Raw genomic sequence first — 23,988 nt, forward strand, 5'->3', positions numbered from 1 at the left:
GATGATAAAAAGTAGCGTAAGCAGTCAATCTCACCTTCACTGCAGATCCAACCTCCCCTGGTTTGTTCAGTGTAGCCGGACACGAGATAAGAGCAAACGCGAAATCCGCGCAAGATTTCACCCGCGAGAGAGGGAAAGATAGAGGAAGGACTCTGGCAATGACCTGTCAAGGAAGACATTCTTAGACAAGGCGTATAGCTTGTAAAGGGACTCCGAGGTAGCAAGAAAAGATAAAAATAGCCCCCCAATCCAAGGTGTGAACGTGGTTGGTCAGCGGAGCGAAATATGTGCACTAGCGTCATTAAATAAATTTAGTGACGCTAGTGTGCACGACACAAAACGCTATCGATTTATCGGGGCCACAGTGCAAAAGAAGCAAAGTATGATTGTTTTTAATTTTAAGTTCAAAGTTAACTAGCTTGAAGAAACGTGGATAGAGTAAGTTTTATCCTAGTTCAAGTGCCGGGCTGTTTGTTTCATGGTGGCTTTGTAAAGCTAATGGAATGACTTCATGCTATTGTTACTAAGCTGACCGATAGTTATCCACGGATACTTGAAAAAACAAAACTAGATAGTCATTTGAGCAGTACAACGTCGTATTTTGGGATAGACGCGAATTACTACACTTTTCTGTAACCAACGTCCTCCCGTGCATTGACAGCAGCCAAGAAATTCGAACTGTTTACATTGAACTAATTATGGCAAAACTTCACGTCGAACGGAGACAAAATAAATGGCGCCCACCACAATAATAAGGTCGTCTTGGCGGCAAAAGGCATCTTTTTTTTTCAGAGATACCTACATTAATTTGAAATGTACACTTCATTCACGAGAAATAAGCGTATTCTGTGTTCTTGTGTCTACAGAGCGCAGACACTTGAGCCGTGCGTGGGGTACGGAACAATTAACCTACGAAAATTTACTTTCTTAATTGGTAAGTATAATGTTCGTAGTTTAATTATTCCGGTTATTACTTAGTATTTACTTCCAGTTACTTAGTAAAGAAAGATGGATTGGACCAGGGATTTATACACAGCCCCCTAACACCCCCCCAGAAGGACTTCGACACCCCCCCAAAAAAGATTCCACAACCACAAGCACCCTGCCTAGGGATTTATACAACACTCCCCCAAACATCCCACCGACACCCCCCCTCCCCCAAATCGAAATTCTGCATAAACCCCTGGATTGGACAAAGTACCACAACGAATCAAGTATTGCTCACTGTCTAACTGCGATTACTGCGGACTGGTAGTAATTTCGAAGGGATCTAAACACACTCGACTCTCGAGGGGTTACGACAGCTCTTTGATGGGCGGTACCGCCACAACAGGCGATGCTTTATTTGTAGTTTAAAATATGCGCTTTGTTTACGCTAAGTAAAAACAACACTAAAATTTACTAAAAATGCGCTACGAACAAACAGCATTCACAGCATAAGCGTTTTAAAATGTTTGAAGTCACAAGTATGACCGCGCATTTCTAGTGCCAAAGGCGTGCTTTGTTGAGCTCACGTGAAGGTTACGCCCAGCGGGTGGCGATTCAAAGCTACACAATCGCAACGCCTGTTGGCGCAAACGCTTCAAATTTTTCACTACCAGCAACTATTCAACTTCACTCAGAAATACCCACTTTGAAGTAATAGCGAGGAACCCGGACCATCACCGCTTCTCGAAGGCACAATGATCATGGCAACAGCACGTCCCGCGCTGCTTTCGCTGCCTTCGGTCACAACTCATGAGCTTCGCAAGCTGGAACATGGAACCGTTCGTCGCGATACCGTCACGCGGCATTCAGAACAGCAATATACGCAGCCAGAGCAGGTAAAATGAAGAAGAAAAGACGCCCGGTGCATGACTCGCCGACAACATGCAACCGAGGAATTCGCGGAGACAGAAAACAGCTGTTGGAAGGTTGCCAGCAGGCCGCACGTTTGCCGCCAAATTCAAAGCTAGCCGACTTCCCCGCCCGAGTTCCTGAGCTTGAGTTCGGCCGACACAATATTTCGTACGAATGTACTGAAAACGCCAAACACAAAATGAACCGGTTAAACCCAGAGTTCTGCAAAGTTAAGGGACTTCTGCGTAATTGCGTTTCGACAGCCGCAGTCCGCTTAGAGATGGCTTAAAGGAAATCAGCTTTTTTGGTGCCAGTTACCATATTCCACTTACTTTGCCATCGCCTGACTTTCGATATCCTGAATCGTTTTCTGCCTTTCAAATTTTGACCTGAAGACATTCACCGAATGTGACGCAAGTCCCATGCCGGAACGTTAAACTATCCCAATAATTGAGCTCAGGGCCGTACCCAGAGGGGGGGTTGTGGGGTTCAAACCCCTCCCGAAATCTTTCCCAGGCAGCACGTAAACAATACTTACTGTTGCTTTCAGCAAAACTACCCCCTTCCCAAAATTCATAACCCCCCCCCCGAAAAAAATTGCTGGGTACGGCCCTGATTGAGCTTGCTACGCGAGTTCTTTAGGTGCCATACGGAGTAGAAGTGCGTCATATGTGCACCTTCAGTTTTATGTGCAGATTTATCACCATGCAAGCATGAGTAGTAGAGTCGAAAGCATTAAAACAGTAAACACGCGAGTGCGTGCCGCCCAATGCATGCAGAGCGCTCTGGTGAGAGGATGCTTGCTCTGACCAGTATGTGCGGTCGGCGAGTGCACTCCCTGCCATGGAGGAAGAAAAATGCTCCCTGCAAGCGCTTTATCGCGCGCAGCCTGCTGCGATAGTTACGTCACGGAGGATAACGCATTTTTTATCACTCATTCGGGCAGCGAAACGCAAGCGTTTTAATGCGCTCGCTGCGTTTCGCGCTTCATAAAAAGCCCATAATCGGCACAAGCATTCTCTGGAATCGCTTTCAGATATCTAACGTAGATACCGCAGCAGACAACAGCGCAATCAACCGTTGTCAGGGGCCGGATCCGCGGAATATACGAACTACGACAGTTCGCCATACCATCGCTAGACCGCTCTGCGTGTACTCAGCAGCACGCGCTCCCGTGTTTACTGTCAAAGCTTTCGACTGTAGTAATGTAAAGCTCACATAACTCCAAATAAAATACAGTCTTAGTTAATGTCGATACACCGCTTGGTACTGGATTTTCGTTTTACTCTGAGTGACGGAGCGTGCATGGAGCCTTGATAAACCGAGAATACGGGTATGCTTGATTTGGGACAGCGAGCGCACCCCGCGTTTGCGGGCAACGAAGACCAAGAAAACGTTCAGCCAGTACATGTACAGTTACACATACAGATTAACTATCACCGAACGACAACGTCAACTAACGTATCACAACGCGAAAGTTAATAATGAACGTCTAAGAAAACGACAACGTGCCGGATTTCTTCCACCTTATCAACTTACAGCCATGGCCCACATATTCCCGCTCTTTGCTTGAGTCCATGCACGTAAACCAGAAGGACGACACCGCCTCCTTCAAGCCTCGCATTTAATTTCTGCGCCCGTCCACGCAGTCAGCCGTCCAGGTGAGCCACGGCGTTTCAAACCACGACGTGATCCAGCCGAAACATAGCAACGGGGTATCGAACTTACGCGAAAGCCTTGAGGCGCTCAAGCTGCAGGTACAGCTGCAACGGTGGCCGAGACTGCGACGAACAAAACAGATGAGCCGACGTTATGGGCGCCTTCCGCACAGATGTTGTGCTCTAATAATGGTCTGACGTCAGCGTCTGTCGAACGGACCTTGCACAATGTGCGAAGCTTGAGTGGCTTGGTCAGCCGATGCTGGCCGGCAGCCAATTTATTGTCGACGGAAGGCCCTTGTTCGAATCTGAATTTCTTGATTGACTGATTGCGGTTTTTAACGCGCCGACGCAACGCAGGTGATGAGGCGCGCCGTAACGGGGGGGCTCCGGATTAATTTTGACCACCTGGGGATCTTCAACGTGCGCCGAAATCTTGAACACACAGGGGCTTTTTTGCTTTTCGCCTCCATCAGAAAAGCGGCCGCCGCGGCCGGGAATCGAACCCGCGTCCTCGTGCTCAGCAGCGCAACGCCTTAGCCACTGAGCCACCGCGGCGAGTAAAGCTGAATTTTTCTTGCGTTCGAGGGTACCCGGGTGGTATGCTACACGGGTTAATTTAGGCTTCCTGGGATGGTTTAACGTATACCTCTTCCACATTGGCATTTTTGTTTCCCATTTTTCGTTAAAACAACAGCCACGGGGGGAGGGGGGAGAGGGGGGGGGCAGGATCCGTGCTCAACCACTTGATTCGAAGCGACACCGCAAGCCTTGCTTGAAAAAAAAAAAATATATTGGTATAGTGTTCGGAAATTAACAGATTTATATATGCCCCTATTCATAAAATCGGGCGTCCGTCGAAAACTATTTTTCGGGCAGATTTACTTCTTCGTTTTTGAAAATTTGCAGGACAGGATACTACTGGCGAGGGTATCCATTAGGCTTTGTTCACCTGCAGCGCATTATCACGTATCACGCGTGATAACCCGCTATGCGGTTATCTGCTATCACGTGGACAAAGCGTGATACCACCTCTGATGACATCGTGCACCGTTAGAATGTGGGGTTCCGTCGGCTGCGTGCACACAACGTAAATATGGCGTAATTTCTGCGGGATCAAGCAAAGAATAACGACAGCGTACATCTGCGTGGATTTTTTTCTTGGGGGTGGGAACGGGGGGGCATAAACAGTTGGGATCAGTACAATGTTAAAAGGATAAAAACCCTGCACTTCTGTTAACAGCACCATTCATCCCTCTGTTTTTGTGCGGTACATTTGTGCAATCAGCCTGTAGACGTATACACCACAAGATGAATTTCATTAATTTCCCCCATAGACACCCAACCACTCCTGGCCTGCGTCATCCTCATCCATTCTTTGTCCGCGAATTTGGCCATGGCTTCTCTATTTCGACTATCTAATTCTCGCCCCCCCTCTCGGTATAGTCACTTTGTTACTTATTGTCCAGTATTTTTCCGTCCTCCGCACCGGATAGCTGACCAGCCTTCACTGCTTTCTGCAGTTTTTGCAGTTTTCAGCCAAACCATCGGCAATTTTTTCCTGGCAATATAATGACGTAAAAGTATGCTATACAAAGCCATGCCGCAATCTTTCGGTCAAATTTATTCAGCGCTCATCGTATACTTTCAAGGTTTGATCATTGTCAAACATTGGCTCGCGCGCCACCGGGAACACCTAACGGAATCATTCAAGTTTGCCATTGTATACGAGAGCATCAAGAGAAGGTCGGAGTGCTTCTTCCTAGCATCTTAAGCAACGGTTGCAGCACAAAACGAGACTGATCTATGAAACGTCACCTACAAAGCGACAGCTTCATTTGCCTACGGTCTAAGTGGTCGAGTAGATGTAGTACCTGACAAGGCAAGAATGCGAGCAACTACTGCAGCAATGGAACTTAACTTCGCCCGGAATGCTGCTTTTCATACACCCCCATCTCCCCCCTGCTTTTCCCGTACAGAATGAATCAGTCGGGCGCTTGGGTACAAATATCATAACTTAGGCATGCACACGTTGTTGTGCATGTCTGATTACCCCGACGCACACGCGTGCCATACCAGCTCTTGCACAAGGATGGAATGTAGGTGCGTGCTACGCGAACGTTGCGTTGCGGTCTGTTGGATTAACACAACAGACGTGCACCTGTCGATGCACCTTGCAAGACACAGTGGCGGCCGACAGCGCAGTAAAAAAGCGGGACGAAGAACGCCACCGTGGTCTCTCTCGTCAAGAGGTAGTCGTAACTTGTCACGGATGAGCGATCAATATGTAATAAAGACACAACGCCGTACTCCCTGAGGAGTAGTGTCATGCCCAGCCGAAAAACACGGCAGAAAATACGACAGAATGATCCTGTAAGGGAATGGGACATCCTGTCGTTTGTACAACAGAAATGTCTGTCGTGCGACAGACATTCTGTAGTTCTACAGAGATTCGTGTCGCACAACAGACCAACACGTAGTCCTAACAGAGATTCCTGTTGTACAAGATAAATTTCTCTTGTGCGACAGAAATTTGTGTTGTGTTTTTGGAGTGGGTGGCCAGTGCTCTCGAGGAGGTGCTCGATGAGTGGCATCCGCTCGTAACGTCAGTAAGGAGCAGATTCAGGAATTTCGGGCGGTTTTAGGGGCCTAAATTTGGTGAAACCCTTCCCCCGGGTTTCCTATCTCGCTCAGTGGGCCGAGGATGCCTAGACTTAGGTTGATTCTCTCGGAAATTTATCCGTACTCTCGGAAATTGATAGCCATACCATGCAAATTCGCCATTACAAAAATCAAATGTTGGCGGTCTAACGCGCCGAAGCTACATCTCGGTTATGCGGCGCGCCGTAACGGAGGGTCCAGGATTAGTTCGGACAACCTGTAAATGTTTAACGTGCGCCGAAGTCTCGACAGATGTGCGTTTTCACGTTCTGCCTCCATTTGACCAGTAGCTTCCGCGGCCGGGGTAAAGCCCGCGTCCTCCGGCTTAGTTGCACAACGCCTTCTCCTCTGAGCCACCAAGGCGGGCCCTGTTCACGATCAAAGAAGACAAATCTTCCACGGCGAGTACCTACGCGTCCGAGTAAGATACATGCTTCGTATTCACTAAGCATCCTTCGGAAAGATCTCTTCTGTAATTTTTACGCGAGTGTCTTTAGTGAAGTAAAATCGATCTCTGACCAACGCACCTCTGAAAAAGAAAAAAGAACAAAGCTCAAATAGGTTCCAGACATACGTTGGATGTTTGCGCGTTTTGCACCCCGTAGTGTGTGAAGCCCAAAAATTGAATACAAAACCACGAGAAACACCGAACCGAACAAAGCTCGCAGGATTTTTTTAAGCACACCACGATGCGGAAATTCCTTAAATTCCTTAAATGCGGAAACCTATAGTTTACCTATTATATTACAAAAACAAACTAGCCCGGCCCCTTTTTTATTATTCTTTCCGCGATATAACATATCCCACAGGTCTAAGACATAGGCCTTTCGCAGGAAAAAAAAAAAGAAATCAGAAACCCCTCCGTCTAACGACAACGATGGTTGAAACACGGAGCTTTCTTGCGTGCGAAAATAAAATGACGAAGTGCCACAGTAAGAGCCACTGCAATCAAAGCCCAAGCGTCAACGATCAAAGTGCGAACTGCCTGCGAGTCAAAGTCCTCACTGAAATGGCAGAAAACGAATCCACACCGAAAAATTTCAGACCCCCCCCTCCCAACCCCCACCCATCGTCTACCATGTGAGCCCCCCTACGACATGTTTGTGTTGATTGGTTTGTACAGTCAGTGGCGATGTCGCATATATGTGATAGGCATGCATGCTGAGCCACCAATATCAACAAAGTCGTATTTCCGAGAAACTGTGGCATTTGTACGTAGTGTGTATAATTCGCTTGACCAACCACCTGACTGGTTCCCACTTTTGAACGCTTGTGTGTGTTTGCCTGAATTTTGATGTATTTGTGATTTTTCTAACTTCGGTGTATTCTTTTGTTTGCTTGACACTGTAGTCCTTGCACTCTCACGTTTGAGCGTATTCTCCTATGTAATAAAGAAAAATTGGGCCCATCTCCCCGCGAGGGGGACTCGAGTAAATGCGTCGAATACGGGGTGGGTGTATTGCGTTAACGTTTAGTGTTTGGGGAGTTGGTGGTAGTGAATGCGTTGTATCAGCAGCTTCTTGACGTAGTTTGAATGAGTCAAGGATATAAGGCGTGTTCGTAGCCTCCCATTCTGTGTCGGCTTTGTGGCGCAGTGGGTAGAGCACCATGTACATTGCGTTCCGCCCGCAGGGTCGAGGGATCGAAACCTGGCGCCGGATAGTATTTTTTTTTATATAGTGTAGGGGGAGGGGTGCGGACAACGACGTTGCGTATTACGACGGACGTCAACGCGGGTGACATCGTGAAATGTTCTGCATTAAAAAAAAAGGAATGGTGAAATCGGATAGACGTCAATTTCATAACGCGATGAGACCCAGGTTCGTTTCCAACCACGGGAAGCGTTTTGTGTTTAATCATCATCATCATAGTCGTTCTCATCGTCATCATCATGCGCCTTCCCATTGTGTAAAGTTGGCTTTCCTGTAGCGCGTTTTGGTTACGACACCGCCATATCAGTGATACCAAGAAAGTCTTCGCTTTAAAAAAATGCGTGCGCAAAACAATAAGGCGTGATCCAAAATGCCAAACAAAGCAGCCTCTCCGCTAAGAAATATCGCCGGGAATGCCCCGCGTTACAAAATGTCGAGAATGTGGGCGCTATCCGGGGAACGCCGCGTTGTAAAGTCTCCCGACCTCCTGATTGATCACCTATTGTGATCGCCGCGCCGTAATATGCCGGTCAATAAACCCAGCGCTTATTTTGCGGCGCGCCGCGATGAGCAAAAACGACGAATTCCTTCGGCACTCTTTCGTGATGGAGCCGACAAATAATATGCCGATCGAGCAAACTCGAGAGCGCGTTGGCGGAAGATACTCGTCCCCGCGGCATCGTTGCTTTTTTTAGTGTCCGTGTCAGTCCTTGTGTCCTATTTTATTTCACGGAAACAAAAGAAGCGTGTATATCAGGTATTAAATTCGGGCTAGTTGAACGGGTGAATATTTAAAAAAAATCCCGGGCCATCTCCCCTAATGTGAAACCTTGGAAGGGGCGAAGTATGCAGTGTACAAGTGTATTCTTGACGCCTTGGCGTTTTTGCCAACGGAAATGAAACCGTTGCGGGGTAGAGGTATACAGCTCTGCTGCAAAGTCTCATGTCTCTGAAGAACGAAGCTCTCCAGCGCGAGGCGTAAACGAGCCTCCCGGTGTCTTTTTTTTAGTACACGTTACGTTAGTTCTATCGCGAGGGATAAACGAGATTACCGGTGTTTTAGGACCGTGACTACATGAGACGACGATTACGACGACGACAGCAGACGCCAACAGGGGTTTCGCCCCTAAAAATCCTCAGTGGTTGGAAGGCGAACGCTTATCCATTATGAAGCTATCTCTTGCTGCTACATCCTGTCTGCGTCTTCTTTTTATTCCCCTGGACACGAAATTCTCCGACTGGCCTCACTTCACGCTGCAGCTTCACCACACTCAGAGCTCCCCTCCGGGTTCACCCGTTCTACGCACGTGCTGTCACGTGCTCTTACCCGGCGCACGCATCAGGATAATTATTGTTCCATTCTGGGAAGGTGCCGGGTTACAGCGCACTTGACTGCAGCTTTAGCGACCCGGGTACGAATCCCACACGAACCCAATTTATTTTCTCATTATAGCGGCAGCCATTTTGTTTCCGTTTGTGTTGATGCCACTTACGGTCACCTTTTTTGGTTGTTACAAGAACAGGCCGAGTACAGATCCAGGAAAGAACGTTCTCTCTCTCATTGTCATGTCTAATTGGCTCGCGCAGAGAAGCGCGCGTCAGGGGCCGTAAAGTTATTTGTGGTAATTAACGCCCTTCCGGTCTTTTCTATGACGTCACAGAATTTCGTTTGTGCGATTGGCGGCCGTTGACCAAAGTCACCGCCGAGAAACAGGATTGGGCGACTGTAGTGGGGCGTCCAGTTCCGTTTGATCGTATCACTTGAATGCTAACGCGCACTTAACACGCTGATAACTGTTTTAAATGCCGTCCCATGTTACGTAAGTCCAGACTATATTACATCACTGTATCACAAAGTTCGAAAATTTTTAAACATTCTTTTTGGCGTTTTTTTTTGTAAAAAAAAAAAAAAATCCCGGGCTATCTCCACTAACGTGAAACCTGGTGAGGGGCGAAGCATGCAGTGTATAAGCGTATTCTTGGCGCCTTGGCGTTTTTTGCCAACGGAGTTGAAACACAGTTGAAACCGCTGGGGGGTAGAGGTATACAGCTTTGCTGTAAAAGTCTCTTGCCTTTGAAAAACGAAGCTGTCTATAGCGCGAGGCGTAAACGAGTTTCCGCGGTGTTTTAGTACCGTGACTACATGAGACGACAATGACGACGACGACGACAGGAGACGCCAACTGCAAGCCGCTAAGGGGCTTTGCCCCTAAAACGTCTTTTGCGGCTGGAATGGTGCTCAGCGACTTACCAAAGGTTATGAAGAGTTGAGCGCAAACAATAGAAACGGACTGACAGAAGCAGAACACAAAGGCGCTACTACAACTGAAGTTTATTACACAGCATTCCTTTTATAAACACGCCATTAACAGATAAAAATACACAAACATAAAACGAACAAAAAAGGGGAAAGAACAAAAGTAGCCACACAAAGTAGCGTGCTTATAAAAGAGGGTCTGTGTAATAAACTTCAGTTGTAGTAGCGTCTTTGTGTCGTGTCCTGCTGTCAGTCCCCGTCTATTCTTTCAGAACCATCGAGCACGAACTAGGCCAATCGATCACGCTGCTAAACCAAAGGTTAGTTCTTTCAAACTGACCAAAGTTGTATTGAGTCGTCAAGGCCCCTTTTAAGGTCTTATTTCCGCCCCTCCGCTGGGCAGTTACAACAACCGCCTCGGTAAGCTGCGTAGCAGCTGCCCGGTGAACACAGCTTGTGAAATGAGTTTTTTTTTCGAAGGTACCGTATTTTCGCGCGTATAACCCGCCCTTGCATATAATCCGCACCCCCCCTTTCACCCCGACGGAAAACGAAAAAAAAAAAAAAAAAAAAACCTCGCGTATTGCCCGCACATCTGATACAGGAAAGTTTGCACCAAAGCTACTGCTCAAGAAACACGTAGACAGAAAAAAGCGTATATTTAGCAAGTAGAATACGCTGACTGCAAGCCGAAAGTCACAATTTACTCATTTTCACTGATCTCGCTACAAGTATCACTTGAGGCGCAGTCCTCACTGTTGTATACCCAAGGTTGTACAACAAGGTTGTTGCACTAAATGCAAGGTTGTTGCACAATATTCGAGGTAGTTGCACGAAAGGAAGAACCCCGGGTATTATCCGCACCCCTACTTTGCCGCCGAAATTGTCGCATTTTGGTGCGTGGTGTATACGCGAGAAAATATGGTAGTTTTGGCATGACACAACGTAACCCCCGTCTCTACCTAATGTTTTTTTCTCATTCCGCCGGCGAACAGTCATTTTCGCGACGAACCTCGCTCCACGGTTGCTGCTTCGCAAAATAGGAGTTATCTTTTGCGTCAGTCAGCTCCCACGACGGCGCGATTTTTCCCGAACATAACAAGAGCCGAGCGCGCTGCAAAACACGGTAGCCATACCCTGTCATTCCTCAGCATTTTTTGAAGAGCTGATAACGGAGATTTGCATACAATGCAAAGTGTGCCCCAGTATGGCTTATCGTCCGCCGCACGGTGCGACGAAGTCGAGTATCTCACGGCCTCTCGTGCAAGGGAGAAAGTTAAAAAAAAAAAAGGTGTACGGAGATCAACTTAGCAACGAAGGCTACGTAAAGCAAGGTCACAGCACAGGCGCTGTACCGTCATGGACAGCCTAAGCTAAAACAAGATAACAGCAGAGGACAGATATTGGTGGCGCGGCCTAGCCGCGAGTATACAAAAGGAGCACGGAAAACTGCGACGAGATAAGACGTGTTCGAAAGTGCCTTTCGCTGCTGCCTCTCAGTGTCATCACCCTCCCTTGCGCGGCCTTTTCTTCTCTCCACTGCTTTGACGTAGGCTTGACCAATCGCCGTTCTTACTGTTATGTGTAGGCTTAACGTTACGTGGCCGTAACGTTCAGCCTGACGACGGGTGAAGCGACGTTAGAGTTATTGAACACCGGTTGGGGACGTTAAATTGCCAAAGCGTAACGGTAGGCCTAACGCCACGCGGGTTAGCATCGCCAAGCAGAGGGAACATTTCGAAGCAACGTGCTTCAATGCTTGCCAAATTACTAGTTCTGAAATTCATGGGCTCGAATTTCTCAGGTAGGTCTCAGTGAACGTTTTTAGAGCGCGTTTAAGGTCACAAGGCATTCACGAGGTCCCCCCTTCCGTGTGTTAGAGCCTTGGCACCGTAGTGGCGATAATGCGCGTGCTGCCCTTATGCCGGAGGCCGTGGGTTCGATTCCCACCCAGTCCCAAATTCAACCAATTCTTTTTGACTCATAGCCTTTGCATTTGTTTTCTTAGGACGCGGACTCGATTCCCGGCCGCGGCGGCCGCTTTTCCGATGGAGGCGAGAAGCAAAAACACCCATGTGTTCGAAATTTCTGCGCAGGTTAAACATCCCGAGGTGGTCAAAATTAATCTGGAGCCCTCCAATACGGCGCGCCTCATCGCCTGCGTTGCGTCGGCGCGTTAAACCCTACAATCAATTAATCAATTTGTTTTCTTTTCGCCATCGACCGTTTTGCCCGCCATCTCTCTCACTTGGAGGAGGAGGAGGAGGAGGAGGAGAGACACGTTTATTGGAGCGGGAAGTGCTGCTGTGGGTGACCTTCCTAGTCCTCGCTTTAGACGCCAATTTTTTTTACTTGCGGAGTCAATAAATGCTTCCTCGTTAACATTGAAGACGTTCGTATAGGTTGCCAAAGGCGGCACTGTCACCGTGATTGATTTACCGCGAGGCATTGCTGTACACATTTTTTACCCCTCGCACCGAATATTCCCGCCAAAGATCAGCTCCCTCATCAGCTGACAGCACTTCCCCGCGAAGTCTCTTCGAACACGACCGTCGTCCACAAACCGTCCTGGCAAAGGTACGCGCAGCCGCCGGCAAAGGATACAAGCTGTTCGCCGATATCGGAGGCAACGTGCCGGCAACCGGCGTGGCCGAGAGAGGGGCAGTTCTCGCTAATTGCAGACAGGAGCTAAGCAAGGACGGGCAGCCGGAGTCCGTAAACAGACTGAACGACGATCGGCTGCAGTTATGTGATTAAGCGCCTCGGGCGGCGGAAAAGAAAATGCCACGGATACGACACAAGGACAACAGCGCGACGGAGGCACGAGATTGCCATCAGAGAGAAACCACGCCTGCGCAAAATTGCGCGATGCCGTCGGCCAGCTGTGCATAGTGTGTCAACGTGTTGCCGCGCTGTCTACTCGCCGGCTGCGTCCGTGGATACGAGAAGAGCGATTGAACGCTTAACGGGCGCTGGGTGTTTGTTGCGCGTGGTTTTGGCACGGAGAGCGTGGAATGAAGGATCTCGTCTCGTCGTCAGTTGCTGCATTAGCAGAAGCGCGGGAATCGGTGGTCGTTCCGGACGGGTGTACAATGGCATGCCGGTGAAATGGGAAACGACGCTGGGCGGATTCAGTCGCAGTGCATTTTTGCTTGTATTCGAAGGTTCTGAACGCGGAAGAATCTTTAGAACGGTAGTCTTTCTTGGGCTACCTAACGGGAGAATTTTCGTGTCTGTCTGTCTGTCTGTCTGCCTGTGTCTGCCCTTCTGGCCGTCTCTGTCCGTCTGTCTGTGTGTCCGTCTCCGTCCGTCCGTCTGTCTGTCTGCGTCTGTGTCTATGTCTGTGTCTGTATGTCTCACTTGAATGAACGGCCCGAGAAAAAGCAGGTGAAAGAATGCTTAAAATAGCTTCCTTCAAAAAAATTAAAAATATCTATAAAAAATAGATTTGAGGTAAAGTATACGTCCACAGTCGAGAGTGCCAGCGTTATTTTAACGAAGGATTCACTTTAGATTAGATTTTACGATAGCAAATAGAAAAAAAGAACAATGCGTTAAAAGCCGCGGCGCAGAGAGGCGAGATGAAAAGAAAGAATAAAACAAAAGGTGTCGGCTCAAGTTGCTCCCAGCGCAACAGAAACAAAAGCACCCGACAGATGGCGCGCGAACAGCGAGAACGCGTGAAAATTGAATTATGTTAAGCTAAAGTCCGATTCATATGAAGGAAGCGAAAGAGAATGGGTGGAGCGTGAAAAAAAGAGAGGAGAGAGGAGAGAAAGGTTCCGTGGCATGGGCGGAAGAGCACCTTTCGACATTTTCAGCGAAGCAACCTGTATAGGCGGCCAACATTTTTTATGGTTTTTACAAACGATTTTGCAACGACGTATAGAGGCGTCGCCGATGTTAATCTCTGCGACAATAGCATCGTTTAGTGGAAATCCCGTAGAACATGTCAAAACGGAAAGCATGGAAAATATTTATGTTGCGTTTTCTCTCCGTTTACCAGTTGGTATGGCGCGAAATTGCCAGGAAAGATTAGGAGGTGGGGCACCGCAGGTCCATCACATTCGCATTCTCTGGGCCAAAATGACCTCCTGCATAGCGGAGGAAACAAAGAATAGCTGCAAAACAACATCGTTACCATTTAGATAAGTGACGTACAGACAACGTTGTAGCTAGCAGCTAGAGACAACGTATACTCGTTGGTCGCTCGTGCGCACTGCGCTCAATGACGTTTACGTATCTTATGATGCAGGCTAGACGCAAGAGTCACCGTAAGTGCCAGGGTAGCCTTAACTTCCCTCCCCTTCGAACCAAATAATATGCGTAGTTGAGTTAAAAAACGTTCGTCGGTATCTCATGTCATTATTTTGATTTGATTTGATTTTTTATTTCTTGACAAAAATCAAGGGGAGGCTGAGACTAAAGGAGAACGTGGCCTGGCAGAGGCCTCAGCCACCCGATTTACAGCGTACATAATAACACGTCTGTTCACAAATTTAAGCATGATAGCAAAATCGTAATAGAGAAATAGCACAAAGTCATTACTACACTTGTGAGTGCGGAGAGACCAGAAAATACAGCTCTCCAATCTTAACTTTTCAACGGTTTTCAACAATGACGCATGCCATGTGTTTGAGCACTTTGGAAAAATCTGTCTATGTAATCCTGTGCAAGAATTTTTTAAAATTTGTGATGAATTGGACAGACATAATGACAGACAGACAGAAATAACGACAGACCGACCAGCATAACGACAGACAGACATAACGAGAGACATAAGGACAAACAGAGAGACATAACGACCGACAGACATAACGACAGGCAGGCAGATCCATAATGACAGACAGACAAACGGACATAACGACAGACAGACAGACAGACAGACAGACCGCGAAAGAGCATCGTCTTTAAGAACATCTCCAAAACAATCAGTTCAATCAGTCAACTGGAGAAGAGGAATCAGTAATGGCATCATGGTGAAAGTTAAAAGAAAGAAGTAACGCGGGTCTTATACCGCCAGCATTCCGCGCTATCGCGGCGGCCAACAATAATACTGCCTGAATATAACCCTCCCTCCAGCCAAACCACATTGTCCGCCAGAGAATCTTCCCCTGGGAGGGGTAGCTATCACTCCGATTGGACAGCACGCTCCACAACCAGTTGCCCAAATACGACGCACAAACCATACTAACAATGTTAGCTCAGCCGCACTGCACATCGCCGCCAAAAAGCTCAGGCGGGTTAACCTGAAACTATGGGTGGAGCCCCTCGTCCACGGCTCCAGTCTTCTTCGCTCCTCTCCAGGCCCTCAGTGTCAGGTCCCTCTGGATCCCTGGGTCAAAGCTGGCCAGAGCTTCCTCCCACCGCACAAACTCGTCTGCTCATGGAGCTGTGGGCTTAACCCTCCCCGACGACTCTATCTTCAATCAGGGCACTAATAACATCCCTCCACTCCCACTATTTTACAGCTGGCTGCCATACATCGATACTAGCTTCGCACGATTAGCTCAACCAGCTCCGGCACATGGGAAACTTTCGCTGCGCCCACTACTGCTCCGATTCGCCGCAGTGATCATTGGTCAGTTCGCACCACGTGGCACTTGTTTACAGTGCGACGGTTCATGGGCGCCGCCATTTTGTTGTAATGCGTTTTACTCGGTCAACTGTGGTAGACTGCTTGCCCTCCCTGCTCTGCGGCTGCGCGCGACTGACGACGTACCGAACGCGAATCAAAGATGGCGTGCGTAGCAGCATTTCAGCAGCAGAAGTGTGCCCAAAGATGCCGTTTTGCGGCGCCTTCGGCAGTGTCGTTTACAAATGACTTTGTCAATATTAGTGGTGAGGCAGCAGAAGCGGCAGTCTGGCAACACTGATAAACTCCAAAATGGCCGCCGTTGCTCACTTGAGTGCCTCAGTGGCGGATCTCTGTATCTCATATAGTAACACTAGGCACGCGCATCAGCTTAATTCGTGCTTGATTGTGGCAGCGTGCTGGGTTAGTGCTGTGGTTCGCCTACCTGGCTGCTGCTCTTGCGACCCCGGCTCAAATCTCACACGAACCCAATTTATTCTCCCTTTAAAACGGCGGCCATTTTGGTTCCATTTACGTTGACCCCGACGCAGCCGGCTAAGGTCACACTCTTCGCATTTGATGAGGCACCTTAGGCGCTCGCAATTATGAGCTTCGGCTGTCTACAACCAGCGTCTACGTGCCCCCTTTCTCAAGCAATTAAAGTAAGCCGTTGGTCGGCGTGCCTCGAACCCCTCGCAGCCTGCGCATCGGCGGACTCTACTACTCCATCGATACTGCCCTTTGACTTCTCGGAGCAGCGCGGCGACAATGGCGCTTTGTGACCGGAATTTCGATCAACCACGTGGCGGGGTTGTGTATTGCTCGTCGCCTCCCTCGAGAGCACGACGCGACACACTTTCACAGGCTCAGCTGACTTCGCCGATGCCGTGACGTCGATGGGTCTTGAACCGAATACCTCACATATTAAGCGGTAGAATCGTTCTAGCCATGAAGACTGGATTCCTTTGCCGTGATCTTCGAACACTAGAACGACAGTATGGATATCAAGGCGCGACAGAATGTGCCAGGTACGGGGTGAGATCGGCGGTCGCCTCCTTGGCAACGGACTGAATTACATGCCTGACGCCTTAGTAGTCTAGCACTCAGCCGGCTGAAGAGACGGCTATCGCAATCGCACTTTCCCTGACAAAGGCCAAAGTAATTATTACCTACTGCCAGGCCGCCTTCCGAGCATACCAAGCAGGTAGACTTGCAAAGCAAACGCTTCGAGTCCCACTCCAAGGACCACCGCAGATGCACGTCAAGATCATGTGTACTTCTGTCCACTGTGCTTTTTGCGGTATCAGACGGCACACGTACTGGCCCGAGAAGTCGCCCACCGAACACCGCAAGAAAAGTCGGAGTGGACCTAGCAACAACTCCTCACGTTTTGAAGATATTGCCTAATACAGCTGACTAACGAGGCAACTGTATACACTAGTCACCAATCAGGCCACGAAAGAACAGGATGTAATCCTGACACACTGAGCGAAGCCTGGCAAGTTTCAGCAAGAAAAAAAAAAAACAAACTGGCGAAGCTTGCACTACAAGTCGCGCAAAAAAGGCTTGAACCATAGCGAAGCCGTAGGATTTCGTTTTACGTGAGCACACATCACCACTCGATTGATTGATTGTAGGGTTTAACGCGCCGACGCAATGCAGGCGATGAGGCGCGCCGTAGTGGAGGGCTCCGGATTAATTTTGACCACCTGGAGATCTTTAACGTGCGCCGAAATCTCGTACACACGGGCGTTTTTGCTTTTCGCCTCCATCAGAAAAGCAGCCGCCGCGGCCGGGAATCGAACCCGCGACCTCGTGCTCAGCAGCGCAACGCCTTAGCCACTGAGCCACCACGGCGGGTCACACATCACCACTCATGTGTGCAAGTTTGAAATTATTTACATGTTCCGTCGTCACTTTCCACTGTGCTAGTAGTAGTAGTCATTGTCATGTTCATCGATATCGTCGTGGTCCTCATGCGAAATATTACATGCGTGGTAGCGCTTGACCACAGTTGGGGCGCAGTGGCGTCGCGTACGTGCACGACGCATGCGCAGCGTTGGTGGAGTCGCGTCGAGGTTCCTTGGAGCAAATGTTGCGCCAGCTGGGGCGCAATTGGTTGCTAGGCAACGCGAGGCGCTCCTCGGGGTTTCTGCCAGATTTTTTTTTTTGCTAATGCCACTGCGCGTGCCGGGGACGCTCGGCGGTCACCTCGAGTCACGCGCTCAGGAGCGCCCTGCATTTTTTTGTATTTTTAAACGTAGCTGCAACAGCTACGCTGTTAAAAGCAAAGCACTCACGCAACCGCGGAGTCGCAGGGTCAGTGAATAAGTTTATCCCGGACGCTACCTACCAGCCACCTTGTTACGGTAGCAAACCCGCAGCTCGTGGTCAAGTGAAAGTGCCAACAGAACCCACTCTGGAACCGATGGAGGAGACGGAAACCGAAGCAATAGTGACGTTTATATGTCGACATGATGAAAGGCAAACAAAGCATGGGTCCGAGTTCTTAAAGCTCCCCATTCGAGTTCCCCATGCAGACTCATTGGTTTCACCAGGCCCACCCCCAATACTGAAATTGAAATCGTCCTTGTATGTAATAGAAGCCACCTCAACTATCTGATTGATTGATTGATTGATTGATTGTAGGGTTTTACGCGCCGACGCAACGCAGGCGATGAGGCGCGCCGTAGTGGAGGGCTCCGGATTAATTTTGACCACCTGGGGAACTTAACGTGCGCCGAAATCTCGTACACACGGGCGTTTTTGCTTTTCGCCTCCATCAGAAAAGCGGCTGCCGCGGCCGGGAATCGAACCCTCAACTATCTCGCCATCGAATTCCTAGAAAAAAAAGCGGTTATGGAACACAACGTGTGAAAAATTATGCTGCGAGTGACTGGTGGAGAACACCACCGGGACCAGGGACTTTTACCCTCCGCGGCAGTGACTCGAGAGTCTGCGCTATGTCAGGAGCAGTTCGCTGGCCATGAACCCTCACTATTAACAACTGAGCAACACACGATCGACTGAATTCGCCTCCATTTTCTGGTGTGCGCAAATGTACGCAAGTGTTTCCTCGTATAGCGGAGGGTTCATGGCCGCTGGGCTGTTTCTGACGCGGCGTAAAAGCTCGAGTCACGGCCGCAGGGGCAAACAGAAGAGGTCCCCTTCACACCGAAGTCGTCGGAGCGGCGCTGACCGCTATATACTCCTATACACAGGACACACGAACGAACACATACAGGCGTACACAAGAATACGGAGAGAAATTCAGTCGCTCCTGTAGCTCAATTGGTTGAGCCCTGGACGTGCTGTCTGAAGGTTGTGGGATTGGATCCCGGATAAAGTGCAGTTTTTCTCGTCTTATTTTTCTAGCATTCCAAAATTCCTAAGCGCATTTTTCCCACTTATTTTTCCAGCATTCCGAAATTCCTATTTTCAAGCAAAACGACGAACTACCTCCCCCAGGCCCCCATTGGAGTTCTTCACTGTTGGCTTTCCTTACAATGCCTTTTCAACGATCCCATAATACTTGCTTCTCATGCATGCATACACAGACAGACAGACAGACAGACAGACAGACAGACAGACAGACAGAGACAGAGACAGAGACAGACAGATGTTATACGCGCGTGCACACCATGTAGGAAAATTAGTCGATGAACAAGGGGCATACATCTTCTCGCATATACATATAAGCGCGAAGACAATTTTCGTGTGTGAGGTCAATGTGCATATTACGTGTGAATGGCTGTCCGTATGCTTGCGTGATAGTCTGCGACAAATGAAATGCGACCACGAAAAATGAACCAGAACAAGCAAAATTGAAAAAAAAACTGTTCGTTGAGGTCAAATAATGACGCGCTATTGGTATATTTGGAAAGCCGCATTTTACTACTTTGTATCTGTAACTAAGTCACGCGACAATTATACGTGCATAGAAAGAAATAACGCTATTTGTGTATTCCGGTTCACATTGTCGTGATCGTGTTTCATTTGTTCATGACTACGTGCGTGTGTACGTTCAGGGATACGAAACGAAAATAAATCACGATGCAGGCAGTAGCTGACTTCGTATAGAATGCCCACTGAACACGTTGAACGTGCGGAATTTCATCCATGTGCAGCTTTCCCGCTCATGGCTGTCCTTTCAACAGTGATTACTCTGCAGTTAATTAGCGAAACTTAGCGAAATGTAAATTTTTAACTTGCTTTGTGCTCAGTTTCAAGCTTCGCACGTTACGCGACTAAGTTCCTGAGCCATAGAAAACTATCCCGTAGAAATGCACGGGGAGCAATATCTGACAGCGAATTACACAAAAAATATTCAGAATCCTGGAAAGTTCTTTTAGTGTTTTAATCTTCACGTTGACTTCCTGCTTTATGCCAAATATCGCTTTCCTGGAGTGGTTTTGCTAGGTTCCTGAGACGTCGTAATTTTGAGCGAGAAAGCTGGGTACGTGCTACTGTCTGTCTCCGTAAATTTCTTTTCACTCATACCTTTTAAGCCCTTGTTTCTATGTTCAGCATCCGCATTTCGCAACAACAGTGGCATCCCCGGCACGCAGGCAATCCGCAACTCGAGTGCGATTGCGCACTAACAAAAACGCGGTGTGGGTGCACCCGTATCTCTCACGCTCGTGTCTCTTATTGCGAAATCGTGCTCAAGTTACGCATATCTCACGCACTTTTTTCGTGCTTGCCCTTCACGTCTTCGTCGAAAACAGAGCTCGTGTGATCCGTCTGTTTGCCCCTACCTCAGGATGGCCTTGGGAGACGAGCGGGCAACTTCTGCGCGCACCTTATTACAGACTACGCACCCTGCCAAGTTTCGACGCGCAGTCTGCTTGACGCCTGCTTCACTTCCGCGAAATATTTTGTTGCTCGCTGCCCTCGCGCGCAATTCGAATTCGTTTTCGACTCAAGACGAATGCGTAGTGAGTGATGTTGCTCCCTTTTAAAACGGATTCGAAAATTTGACGCTCGCAAATACGGCATTGGGAAAGCCGACAGATTTGAGAGATGTCTACGTCCGTTAGTTGTTAAATGTCCTCGAACAATATTTAACCGGCGCGCAACATAGTACATGTCCGAATAACAGGTCACGACCTCAGAACGACGTCACAGCGTAGACCGCTGCCGGGTATACGGGTGGCTTATCTAAGCTCTAGGCCGCCTTCTAAGTGTTTATGATGCCAACTACCCCGCAGAAATATTCCAACGATTACGCACGGATAACGCGGTTTTCAGCGCTAGGTGCAACGATAAGACACGAGCCCATGACATCACTGGGACGCGCTAATTTCGAAATTGTGACGGAATCCTTGCAATGCACTGACATTGTTTTTATTCACGAATGGGAAAGCGGGACACCTACTCAACTTTTCACCTCACTCAGTCCCTGGGCTGTGCTGGCGTCACTTCAATTGGCGCAGTCGACAGGGTCTTCAAACACCGCATGCGCATAATATTCCACAGGATGCCAAGATGTCAACGAAACTTCAAAAATGAAAATGTCTGTATGAATCCCAGGACTTTAGGAATAAACGTGAAAACGTCCAATTCTTCGATAAGTAGCGAAAGCACGCGTGACACATCCTCAACTGCTGAAATGTTGCGGATATAAGTCACACGACAGAATTTCCCCAAGATATTTTCAGCGGACAGGCGGACAACTGCACCATGGCCCACGATCTATGACGTCGAGGGAGTTGTTGGCCTGCAGCCTGCGCGCTCTCAGTCATGGCCGCCGTGTTATGTCTTTGTCGAAATTTTCTAGGCCAAGCCGAAAGTGCGCAGGCCGCAAAAAATACAATGTAGAAGCTTGCCACCTGAGCGAGGCTGAAACGTTTCATGCCGAAAATCTGGAATCATCATCATCATCATCATCATCATCATCATCATCATCATCATCATCATAACCACTACCGCCATACCACACCATCATAATCGTCGTCGTTGTCGTCACCATCATCATCATCATCATCATCATCATAATCCTGATCAGGTCCACTGCAGGACTTCCAACCTCTCCTGTCCTGCGGTAATCGAGTCCACTGTTTACCCCCGAAGTTCCGTATTTCATCCCTCCATCGTGTTATTGGCCTTCCCCTTCTTCTGGACCCATTTCTTGGTATCCCACTCTGTTACCCTAATTGCCCACCAAGTGTCGGTTCGTCTCATTGCATGGCCAGCCCAAGTCCATTTCTTTTTCTTTATTTGAACTACGATATCGTCAACTCTAGCTTGTTCTCTGATCCAGGTAGCTCGCTTCCTGTCCCTGAGTGTTGCTCCTAACATTATTCGTTCCATGGCCCGTTGGGCCGGCCCAAGTTTGCGTTCTACGTGTTTAGTAAGGAGCCAAGTTTGAGCTCCGTATATCATTACTGGCAGTATGCACTGGTTGTAGATTTTTTTTTTTTTTTTTGAGTGACAGAGGTAGCTTACTTCTCATTATTTGGGAGTGCTTGCCGAGTGCTCCCTAGCCCATACCTATTCTGGGCGGGATTTTTCTCTCATGGTTGGGGGGTCAGCACTAACCATCTGTCCGAGGGAAGCTAGAAAAAACACCTTTATTTCGTACTGTCATTAAATATTTGTCACATTTAAAAATAAAGCTTATTCGTTGAATTCTTTGTGGTCCGGAATGCGTAGGATTGGCTTAGAAAATTTTGACAAGGGTTGTACATACTGTTTATACGTTGATCCCGTATCTTCGTAAATAGATCGTTCATCATCAACTAGGGCTTGTGTACTGCCACCACGTAACAATATGCATGATTTGGATGCCTCAGCCACAAATACAACGCCACGAATGCGCCTCATTGAAGTAGCCGCATTTTGCTCAAACAGATGATGACGTCACCGGCTACGTAACAGACGTAAAACAGATGAACAGTCTCTTTCAAAACTTTCTACACCACACCACAGATCTCTGGGTCACAGACAATTCAAAGCGAAGGCTTAACGTTTACCTGTGACCAAATTAATTTATTAAAGTAAGAAAAAGTTTTCTCCAGCTTTCTGGTATGAAAGATTTCCGCCACCATCGAGAAGTAAGCTTGTACTTTGTATTTTATGTGGCCTATGCACTTTTGGCATGGTCTAGAAAATGTTGACGATGACTGTGCGTTCGGCTATTCGCGGAGGGCATACGTTTGTCCAAGGAGTAGGTGTTTTTGCTAAGCCCCTGGCGGTCACAGTTTTAGCGATCAAGCAACGTTGCGCTGTGAAGGGGTTACACGCACTGCACAGCATAAAAAATTCAGTGAACCTACAGGTGTGGCGAAGTTATCAGCCTCTGTGTGCTAGCGAGATTGTATGGACAGAGAGATAGCAGCAACAATGAAGGCGACGTAAAGCGAGACATACGCCGATATCGAAGGTCAAATAGATTGCATTCTACACAATTACAAGATTTCGGAGAAAAATGGGATATGGCTCCTATGAGGACATCGATTGAATGATTACAAGTTTTTAATTTCATAGGCTCCATTCTATCAATGCACTTAAAGGCGGCGGTTAAGGGCCCCCATGTTGGGCTGGTTGCTGGTTCCGGTTATTGCAAAACTTGACACATTTCTTTCAAACACAAAGACCAGGAAGATCCAAACACTTTTACTCAGTCAAAGGCCTATTATCAGGTTGCAGTGAGTGCGTTGCGTCTGGGTCTGTTATCGTTTCGTTCCCTTTACCTCCGTGCATTTACCTCCTCACCCTCCCGTCATATCTTCGATACCCTGACGCAAATTTTCCGGAACACAATAATTCTGAGAACACTTTCAGAAAGAAGGGTAAGCGTGTCAGTAATGCTATGAGAGACAAAGTCTATAACGTCGGGATTAGTACAGTAAAAGCTCGTTTAATTCGAACTCAAAGGGGACCATAAAATGGTTCGAATTAAGCGGAGTTCGAATTATCGGGCGGGCACTTGAATGAATGGACATCGCAACACCCTGCGGGGGCAGAGCACAAAGCAGTCACCTCTGGGCTCGTTGTCGCGAATTATGAGCTACTGCACGTTTGTTGCGCACGCCACGTGATCGAAAACCCAGATTAGTGACTGCGGCACAACGAAAACCTTCAACGGCATTCGCCGTAGCATTGAGGCCGGCGGCGCGGCGCCCGCTGAGGTAGCGAAAAAGCTGTCGCAGCAGCGTAGGGCGCGCGCCATGCTCTTGTTTTTCTGTTTCGTTCTTAAAGATACCAAGAAACCAAGATACTAAGATTTAAGATACCAAGAAAAGAAAAATTCACGCATCCCCGCGAAGTGAATCATGACGACTGGGCGGAGCACTAGGGATCGTTCTTACCGTAAATCATCCGTGCGAGTGCTTATTGCTGCTA

General features: G+C 48.3%; 1 protein-coding gene across 7 annotated transcripts in view; it reads right to left on the minus strand.

Annotated features, from left to right (window-relative positions):
• LOC144138577 (sodium-independent sulfate anion transporter-like) overlaps positions 1-23,988 on the minus strand; it is a 174,103-nt gene that overhangs the window by 32,871 nt on the left and 117,244 nt on the right. Inside the window, exon 1 of one of the 7 annotated variants that reach the window (XM_077670936.1) lies at positions 3,568-3,697. The exons of 4 other annotated variants lie outside the window; for them this stretch is intronic. Coding sequence is in view for 2 of the 3 variants with exons in the window: in XM_077670933.1 (XP_077527059.1) it covers positions 1,633-1,690 (58 nt within the window). In the remaining variant the exon portion in view is untranslated. Of the gene's footprint in view, positions 1-1,632; positions 1,897-3,378; positions 3,434-3,567; positions 3,698-23,988 lie in introns of those variants that run through there. 2 more of the 7 variants (XM_077670932.1, XM_077670933.1) reach the window with 2 other exon arrangements.

Source organism: Haemaphysalis longicornis, unplaced genomic scaffold, assembly GCF_048455015.1.
Source record: "Haemaphysalis longicornis isolate Haplotype H1 unplaced genomic scaffold, Haemaphysalis longicornis Haplotype H1 scaffold_5, whole genome shotgun sequence".
Taxonomy (NCBI): domain Eukaryota; kingdom Metazoa; phylum Arthropoda; class Arachnida; order Ixodida; family Ixodidae; genus Haemaphysalis; species Haemaphysalis longicornis.